This window comes from Gopherus flavomarginatus, chromosome 20, assembly GCF_025201925.1.
Source record: "Gopherus flavomarginatus isolate rGopFla2 chromosome 20, rGopFla2.mat.asm, whole genome shotgun sequence".
Lineage (NCBI taxonomy): Eukaryota > Metazoa > Chordata > Testudines > Testudinidae > Gopherus > Gopherus flavomarginatus.
The window spans coordinates 24280571-24288969 of record NC_066636.1 but is presented as its reverse complement, the minus strand read 5'-3'; the positions used below and the strand labels follow the sequence as shown (position 1 = coordinate 24288969).

Here is an 8399-nt window from a genome sequence, read left to right as displayed (position 1 = left end):
ATGCCCCGCGCCGCCGTCGCCACTCTGGCCCCGCCTCTCGTTGGCAGCTCCCAGAAGGCCGCGCGCAGGCCAAGATGGCGGCGCCGCGAGCGGGTACAGGCGGGTGAGGGAGGTCGGGACCCCCCGTCGCCATGGAGCCGCGCGCGCTGGGGCGCTGCGTCCTGCTCGCGCTCGGCGCCCTGGCCTGGAGCCTCGGGTGAGCGGGGCCCGGGGACCCCCCCGCCGCTGGGAGACCCCCGACCCCCCCGCTCTGACCCCCCCAGCTTCCTCTGGGAGACCCCCGCCCCTGACCCCCCCCGTTGGGCGCCCCCGCGGTCCCGCCCTGACCCCCCCGCTCTGACCCCCCAGCCCCTCCCTCTGGGAGCGCCCCTGCCCTGACCCCCCGCGCCCCGCTCGCTGGGCGCCCCCCCCTCCTGACCCGCCCCCCCCCAGTCTGTGCCAGCCAGTTACGCTCCCCCCACGAGCCCCCCCTCTGGCCGGGGAGCTGGGGCCCGGCGCTGGAGGCCCTGCAGGTGGGGCAGGGGCTGAGGGTGAAGCCGGGCAAACGGGTGAAGCTGCAGGCGAAGCCCCCGTGGCGTTGGCAGCCTGAGAGCGGCCTGGGCCCCCTGGCTGGGCAGGGCCCTTGCGCGGTCGGTCCCAGGAGCCCCCGGTTCACTAATCGGCCCCTTTCCGGTGTCCTTGCAGGCTGGCAGAGGCGACAGCGTCGAGTGAGGCCAAGCGCTCAGGTGGGTGCCAGGGCGGCAGAGCTGGCGCTGCTAACGTGCCCGTGGTTGTGGGGTCTGGTACCCGTCTGGCCTGCAGGGCTCTTACTGGCTGCGGGCTCAGGGCAGGAGCACGGCTCTTCCTGGAGATAAAGCCCCCGCACTTGAGTCCCCCGGGGTGAGCTGCGGGCTGCGGTGCCGTAATGCAAGTCCTCAGGTACCCCCGATAGGCTTTATCCCTGGGGCCTCGCTGTGGGACTGAGGGTCCCAGCAGTGAGTCCCATTGCAATGAGGACACATGCTCCAGACCATGCTCATTCTCTGTGAGGGACAGTTCTACGGGCAGGGCATGGGGGGGTGTCACTGGGGGCAGAGCCTGAAGCTCCAGGCTCCCAACACTGATTTCGGGTTTGACCCAGACTCCCTTGCTGACATCGTAGCAATGGGGGGAGGCATTGGCCAGAAAGTATCAAAGACCCTTTTCTTGGGGGGGGCCCCCGCCCTGGCATGTGCTCTGCTGGGGCTCAGTCAATGTCACTCACAAGCTTATTACGCTTAGTGGAAACCTGACAAGTGCTGACAGTAAAATCTTTCTTCTGCCTGGGTGTCTGCTGCCCTTCTATCCAAAGTGGTTCCTCCTCTCCACAGCGCAGCCGCTCCAACTGCAGGCCCAGTGCGGCTGGACCGGGCTCTGAACCTCTCTCCTCTCTTCTCAGTGAGCCCGCTGGTGGCCACACCGTGCTGGCAAGCAGAAGACTTTGTCGTTGTTCAGGATTGTGCCCCGTGCACGATCTTCCAAGCAGTAAGTGGAGACGAACTGCCCTGCAGCTGAATAGCAGGGACTGGGGGCGCTCGCTGTCTACTGCTGGTGGTTACATCCTGCTCTGGCCCCTTGCTTGGGGAGTGCTGCGTGGGATGCATCCTGCCTGGGTCAGCCTGAAGGTCCAAAGCAGAGATCCCTCAGGGTGGGTGAGGGGACACCAGCTGTTGTGCCTCTCAGAGCAGAGACCCCTCAGGGCTGGCAGGGGGAATGACATAGCCTCCCTCGCAGTGTGTGTGAAAGTGGGTTTGGTTTGATTGCAGAAGACGATGCCCGAGTGCAGCACGACTGGCTTCATCGAGCAAATTAGCTGCGCCGTGTCCAAGAAGGAGGAGTACAAGAGGTAAGCCAAGCCCTGGGACCTGCGGTGCGACTCAGGCGCAGCGTGGGGCGGCCAGGGCTCACTGGGCCACAACCTGGGTGTGGCTGCTTCATGCCAGACTGCACCTAGCATGGCTATCATGGGGCCCCTGCAGCCAGCCTCCCCTGTAATAGCGAGGCAGCTCCCAGCATCCGCAGGCTGCCTGGTCGTGCGGCGCTCAGATCCCAGCCCTATCGACTTTCTCCTCTCTCTGCAGCTGCCGCTCAGTGGTGACGGAAGCACACAGCTTCTGGAAGTTTGAGGGGGCCATGATCTGCGTTGCTGTGGTCTTTGCCCTGTTGGTCATGTGCCGCCAGAGGGTGCTGGACAGGAAGGCCCTGGAGAAAGTTCGCAAGCAGATCGAGTCCATTTAGTATCTGTGGCCTCCCAGCAGCCCTGGAGCTGCCCACCTCCTCTGTCCTGTGTGGGGAACTGGGGCGTGGATGTTAATCCCCTTTCCCGCTCCAGAGAGCTGCAGGAGGAGGATACTGGCATCCGAGACCGAGATCTGCTGTGTCTTGGCAGAGCGCCCCTCTCTGACCGCTTGGGAGCGCAGTTCAGCCAACTCAGAGCCACGCCGAACACCGCTCTGCTTGCTCCTTGGAGACTCAGCAGCCGGCTGGGTCTCCAGGCACCGGGGATTCCCCTCTGTCCATCTCACCTGCCATGCGGAGAGCCAGGGTCCCATCCCTTCTTAGCTCCTTTTCTCTTGCTGTCAGTGCGCCTGAGCAATCCTTTTGTGACTGGCAGCTCCTGGTGGGATATGGGGCATGTGCCCAGTGGGGGCTGCAACCTTGCATCTCTCGGAATCAATGCAGCCCCCAGCCCCTCTCCCTACGCAGATTCTGAGCCAGTAAACCCCGAGCCTAGATGCAGGAGTAGCCTCTGGGCTGGCCAGTGCCCTGCTGTGCTGGCTGTCCAGCCTGGCGCAGTGAGGGAGGGCTGTTGGTTAGTGCAGGCCCCAGGCTGGGGCGGCCCGCAGGGCATGGGGCACTTGCAGTCCAGTTACCTCTGAAGCGGAGCATGACCCTGCCTGGCTGAGGGGCAGCAAGGGACAGTGCAGCCCTCAGGCAAAGGAGGGACGCCATTGGCAGCGTGTCCTCCGTTCCCTCAGGGCAGCTGGCTTGTCTGCTGAGGGAGTCCGGGCAGCCCTCTCCCTGCCCTGGGTGCATCCCTCCCATGACCCCAGGGCAGCAGGCCAGATCTTGGCACACGCTTCCCTGCTGCTCCATGCTGATGCCATGGCTGATCTTGGGGGCATAAGGGTCCAGCCTGTTTTCACTGAGCTTAGCAGACCAGCCTCATGGTTCTGCTTTAATGAGGGCCAGGAGGAGGGGAGATGTTTCCTCTAGCTGGATGACTGGCACTGCCTGCCCCGATGCAGCCGCCTGCAGGGGATGGGGGAACTGTTCCCCGTGGCTGTCTGTGGGGGTGCCGGGATCCCTGTGTTAGGAAACTGCTGGTCTGGCCACTGTCCTGGTGTGGCGCTGCCCCTCCTGGGAGCCGTGTTGGGCTGATGCTATTGCGCCTGCCAGCACAGCGCCTCCTGCAGGCGTGGAGGGAGCTCAGCCAGGCCTCCTGGCACCAATGTGCCCTTCCCCCTAGGAACACCCAGGTTAGCAGCTTCTCTCCTGTCCCTGTCACCTCAGTTCTAGGGCAGCAAGTCAAGGCCAAGCCAGCGTCTCTCCCAGCTGGGGGCCTGGCCGTGTCCTATGGGCATAGGGCTTTGATCCAGGGGTACATCCCAGCGCTGACCTCCCGCCCCGCCAGCCTAGCCTCCTGGGAACCATGGTCTTGTCACACTGCACCCTGCTGCTGTAGCCCAGGGCCCATGATTGGCAGGCTGAGAGGATGGAGGAGGTGTCTCTGGTGCTGGTAATGGGCGTTGTCTTCTGGCATCAGTCTGAGCTCAGTGGTCCGTGTTCCTGTCCCATCCTGCTGGATGCCCCCTGTGGGCAGTGATCTGAGCCTGCCAGGGAGCCCATGTCACAGCTGTCACTAATTACCCCCCTTCAAAGAGCAGGGAACCAGGCCCCCTGCAGGTGGGTTCCCTCCAGCGCAAGCTGGGGCCAGCTCCTAAACTCCCTAGACTAGAGTAACAGTGATTAAAGTGCTGAGTGTCGCCTGCTCCCGGCTGCACCTCGGACACAGCAAGGGGGATGAAAGCTCCAGCTGTGTTCTCTGCATTGCCTGGGCTAACAGGAGGGTGGGGGCAGCTCTGCAGGGGGACAGTGGATGTTTAGGAACTTCTCAGGACCCTGCTTGTCCCTGCCCCAGCCGGAGCGGACAGGGCTGGGGTCTGGAGTTATTTGAACATCCCCTCCCATGAGCTGGCTTGTCTCCGGGTGTTACCGGCGGTGCATGGAAGGGGAAACGGGCCAAACCCTCCCTTGGGTGCCCCGACCGTCGGCAGCGAGGGGAGCATGTAGGCGTCGCTGGGCAGGCAGCTGCACAGCTAATTGGGAGCAGGCTGGTCTCCCGGGGCTGCCCTTGTGCTGAGGGATGTTCCGTCTCACTGCTCTGGGTGGGCATCTCCTCCCACATGCCCAGCTGCTCCCCTCTCGCTGCAGAGCAGCCCAGTGCACTGCTGCACAGCACCCTCCTACATCCCCCAGCAGAGCACCCCGCAACCACCCCCCGGTGCAGCTGGTGTCACTTGCTGTGTGACTGGCCCAGCCGCGCAGAGCTCCTGCTGCTCCCCGTAAGGGGAGAGTTACAGCTCACGGCTCCCTCCCGCCATGGTACTGCAGTCCTCCCGTTCCGGTCCCTTAGTGCTGCCCCGGGGCCGAGCTCTGGGCTCAGTTGCTCCGTGGGGCTGAGGTGACCGACCCTTGGTGCCAGGCTCTAGAGCTGGTGCCCTGGGACCCAGTGCTGCCAGGGATCTCTGGGGCAGACCCTCAACCAGGCCTGGCGGTGCCCAAGAACAGGCAGCAGGCTGGCTCGCGTCCTCCCCTCTGCTCTCCCTCAAATCTAGTCATGCTGAGGTTGCAAGAGGCTGCAGGTGGCTGCGCTTGGCTCAGCTCGAACAGTCGGGGTTTATTTTTTTAAAAGGCTTTTACAAAACTGAACAGAACCAGGAATGTCATTAAAAAAAACCCTTTCAAAGCAGTGGTTTGGTTTGGCTGTAAGGTGGAGGCGTCTGGCTAACGGGACAAGCGGCAGGGGAGCCGGGTGGGGTGGCGAGGTGCGGTAGGGGGCTGCAGGCAGCAAGTGAAAGTGAGACAAAGCTTGTGGCCTTGGTTTCACCATCTTAACTGAGCAGCCCCCCTGGGAAGTGGGTGGTCAGAGGAGCAGGAGACCCTACCCCTGCAGCAGCCTCCTGGAGCAGCCAGCCTTGCCACCCCCTTCCTCTGGGCTCTGCTGAGCAGCGTGGCCACCTCCAGCCAGCCAGCCCTGGCACCCCGCCCGGGGAATCACCACACACAGCAGCACGAGAGGATGATCTGCGGCTGGGGGTCCCTTGCATGCAGTGGCTACAGGCACCTGAGGAGGAAGGAGTTGCAGGTGGCTCCACGGGGGCAGTCGCACAGCCTGCCGATACGGGCGCCCTTCTTCACGGCGCAGGCCTGGCCGATGAAGCACTGCGGGGACAAGGGAGGCAGAGCTGTAGGGCAGGGCTGTGCCACGTAGGCAGCACTTGGAAACAAGGCTCCCCCCTGTGGTTACAGCCGGGCCCCTGTAACCCCTCGACAGCAGGGTCCCGGGGGTCAGTAGGATCCCCCTGCGGGGCAGGGGTTGGATTCCACCCTGCAGCTCGCTGGGTGGGCACAGGGCCCAATTCCAGCGTCGGCACCTCTGGTTAATTGCCAAAAGCAGCAGACTCTGGGTCCCGCTGCAGCCTCAGCCAGAGCTGTACCAGTACGGATTGCATCTGCCCCCTCGGTGCCAGGGTCAGGGCTGCCCTGAGAGCTGGGCCCTCTGTGTTAAGAGGAATCCCATATCCCTGGAGCAGAGATGGGCAGCGTTCCTGCTGAGCCCAGGGCTGTGCGTGGCTGGGTTAGTGAACCCTGGGCCGGGGAGCCGGGGTGTCAGCGCCCTGCCCTGGCTCCTGTTTGAGGGTAGCATGAGCTCAGAGCCAAGCCCTTCCAGCTGCATCGCGTGGCTGGGAGAGGAAGCAAAGTCAGCGAAAGGGCCCCCTCGGGCTGGCTGGCAGAGCAGGTGCTGCAGGTTCTGGCCACGGCCATGAAAAGGTGCAAAGAAGAGCAACAACAATCAGCAGGGGGTGGAACAGCTTCCGTACACGGAGAGATTGAACAGCCTGGGGCTGTTCAGCTTGGAAAGGAGCCGAGAGGGGGAGAGCACAGAGGGCTGCAGTCACGACTGGTTTGAAGGGAACGTGACACGGGAAGTGTTATTTACCCCTTCATGTAACACACGGCCCAGGTGTCACCCAGCCAAATCACTGGGCAGCGGGTTTGAAACAAAGCTAAGAAGGCACCAGGGGATGTTGTGAAGCCCCAAAGTATGGCTGGGGTCAAAGAAGAATTCACGGGGGTGGGTCCATCAGTGGCTGTTCACCAAGATGGGCAGGGATGCAGCCCCATGGCCGGGGCATCCCTAAACCTCCAACTGCCAGAAGCTGGGACTGGACGACGGGATGGATCACTCCATAATCACTCTGTTCTCTTCCTTCCCTGTGAAGCACCTGGCACCAGCCCGTCAGAGGCAGGACGCTGGGCCAGCTGGCCCGTTGGGGCCCCCGTATGCACATGGAAATCGATGGGGGGTGGCTTTGGAACGAGGGGGAAGGCAAAGACTTAACCTTTCCCCATCACTCGAATGGCTCCAAAATGCTCCTATCTAGCTCTGCTGGGCCCGGGGCTGGCCCCCGACCACACCCACCCTGCACCTAGGCTGCTCAAGCAAACCCTTGTGCTGGCGTGCGGCTGGTCACTGACCGATCCCCAGGGAGCACGGCTGGGTCCCCCCGGCCAGGGACTGCCCTGGGCCTGCGCCTGGAACAGGGACTAGCAGCAAACTCCGCTGGGTGGGCGGAGAAATGGAAGCACAGAGCTGCTGGGTGCTGGGCGAGCCCAACTGGGGCGTTAGCTACACACATGGATCCTTTAGCCACAGAATCAGAAGGGGCCGGATCAGCCCTGGACGCTACCTTGGGGACTTGGTTATATTTCTTCTCCCAGGTGGAAATCCTCTTGCTCTGCAGTTTCTCCAGCACGTCCTGCAGCTCCTCCAGCTGGGTGCGGTGTGAGACAAGGAGAAGGATGGTGAGTGCAAGGCCCTCCCCAGGGGCAGGCTGGGGGAGCTGGTCTGCTGGAAATTGCTGCTCTGTTCAAGGAGCGGGTGTGACAGGTAATTACGCTGCACCACCACCACCCCCCCCACCACCGCCTGATCCAGGGCTCCTGGCTTCACCCTCGTGAAACTGACACAGCCAGTCGGGGAGCAGAAACCTCACTGCCCAGCCCCTCTCCCCACATGCTCCCCTTTGCAGCAGACTGTCCCACCCAGCTCTTCACATGGGAACGCAGGGACTGGCCATCAAGCACAGCCGCCCGGCTGTGACTCTGGCCAGCACCAGCCGCTTCAGAGGAAAGAGCAAGAACCCCACAGTGATGGGGCGACGCTGCCCCCATGGGGTCTCCACCTGGCCCCTCAGAGTCTTTTCCTCCCGGGGTTTGCATTGGGGCTGCCCTGCCTGTCTCCGGACTATCTCAGCCTTTGGGGCCGTGAGGGAGCCCGGGGGGTCACCAGGAGGCACGTGTCTGCATGCAAAGACACAGGCAGCCAGGCTGGGGTGAATGCCCTAGCCTGTGGGAGGCACTGGCGGGTGGCACGGCAGAACATGCCCGCGCCCGGCTGGAGACAGGAACTCACCAGTTGTTTCTCCTGCGGCTGGTACGAGTGTTTCAGGGGAAAGTCCTGGGGTAGCTGGGCATCCCCATCTGCCTCCTGGTGGGCCAGGAGAGCCAGGCAGAGCAGGAGCATGGTGGCTCGCTGCATGGCGGGGAATCGGTGGGGAGCTCTCTTTGGGGTTGGGGCACAACGGGTGCCTGCTGCCAATGTGCCTCTGCAAGCGCAGCGAGAGACTGGCCTGGCAAGCCGCGCCCAGCCCACGCACTGGGAGGGGGGGAGGTGTGATAGGCTGGGGGCAGCACGGCAGGGGCTGGCACAGAGATCTCCTCTCCCATTGAGGGCGGGGGGGCTGCTGCCAGAACAGGCTGCAGTGAGTAGGATGAATGGAGGAGTTGGGGTGGGGGCTGAAGCCAGGTGCCCGAGGGGGCGTTAATATTTATGAGAGGGTTAATGTGTGTTTGGCGAAGAAGAAAGGAATTAAATGTAACAAATTCCTTGTCCACCAGCTCCCGAGGGCTCCCACCGGCAATGGGCAGCGAAATCTCTCTGTCAGTGTCTGTCTGTCCCCCGCACGCCCATCCATCCAGCTGATCTCAGTGTCTGGGTATCTGTCACCTCAGTGCTCATCCATCTCTCAGCAGAGCGCTCTGGCTGGGCCCATGTGCATCCATCTAGCTAATCACGGCGTGCGTCTGTCTGTCCC

General features: G+C 63.2%; 2 protein-coding genes across 6 annotated transcripts; one reads left to right on the top strand and one right to left on the bottom strand.

The window, feature by feature from the left end:
* The first annotated feature begins 67 nt into the window (after positions 1-67).
* On the top strand, positions 68-4987 carry JTB (jumping translocation breakpoint). Of its 4 annotated transcripts, none has more exons than XM_050931089.1 (5): positions 68-103; positions 685-725; positions 1418-1503; positions 1785-1864; positions 2100-4987. In XM_050931089.1, exons 1-5 carry the CDS (start codon positions 75-77, stop codon positions 2254-2256), a joined length of 393 nt encoding a protein of 130 aa, XP_050787046.1. In that variant the 5' UTR covers positions 68-74; the 3' UTR covers positions 2257-4987. The 4 variants fall into 4 exon arrangements, with proteins under 4 accessions (XP_050787046.1, XP_050787045.1, XP_050787042.1 ...); XM_050931088.1 differs by having other exon boundaries at positions 68-196; XM_050931085.1 differs by having other exon boundaries at positions 68-196; positions 1331-1503.
* Positions 4988-5355: 368 nt separating this feature from the next.
* On the bottom strand, positions 5356-8276 carry LOC127038462 (cocaine- and amphetamine-regulated transcript protein-like). Of its 2 annotated transcripts, XM_050931091.1 has the most exons (3): positions 7718-8276; positions 6993-7076; positions 5356-5463 (listed from the first exon to the last, which is right to left on the bottom strand). In XM_050931091.1, exons 1-3 carry the CDS (start codon positions 7841-7843, stop codon positions 5356-5358), a joined length of 318 nt encoding a protein of 105 aa, XP_050787048.1. In that variant the 5' UTR covers positions 7844-8276. The 2 variants fall into 2 exon arrangements, with proteins under 2 accessions (XP_050787048.1, XP_050787047.1); XM_050931090.1 differs by lacking the exon at positions 5356-5463 and having other exon boundaries at positions 6114-7076.
* Positions 8277-8399: the final 123 nt, after the last annotated feature.

Excerpts from the sequence above, each read along its gene's own strand:
- JTB (XM_050931085.1), top strand. The coding sequence starts at position 132 with ATGGAGCCGCGCGCGCTGGGGCGCTGCGTCCTGCTCGCGCTCGGCGCC. Across the intron at positions 197-684 it reads GCCCTGGCCTGGAGCCTCGG|GCTGGCAGAGGCGACAGCGT; the intron begins GTGAGCGGGGCC and ends GTGTCCTTGCAG. Across the intron at positions 1,865-2,099 it reads AAGAAGGAGGAGTACAAGAG|CTGCCGCTCAGTGGTGACGG; the intron begins GTAAGCCAAGCC and ends CTCTCTCTGCAG.
- LOC127038462 (XM_050931090.1), bottom strand. The coding sequence starts at position 7,843 with ATGCAGCGAGCCACCATGCTCCTGCTCTGCCTGGCTCTCCTGGCCCAC. Across the intron at positions 7,077-7,717 it reads AGCCGCAGGAGAAACAACTG|CTGGAGGAGCTGCAGGACGT; the intron begins GTGAGTTCCTGT and ends CACCGCACCCAG.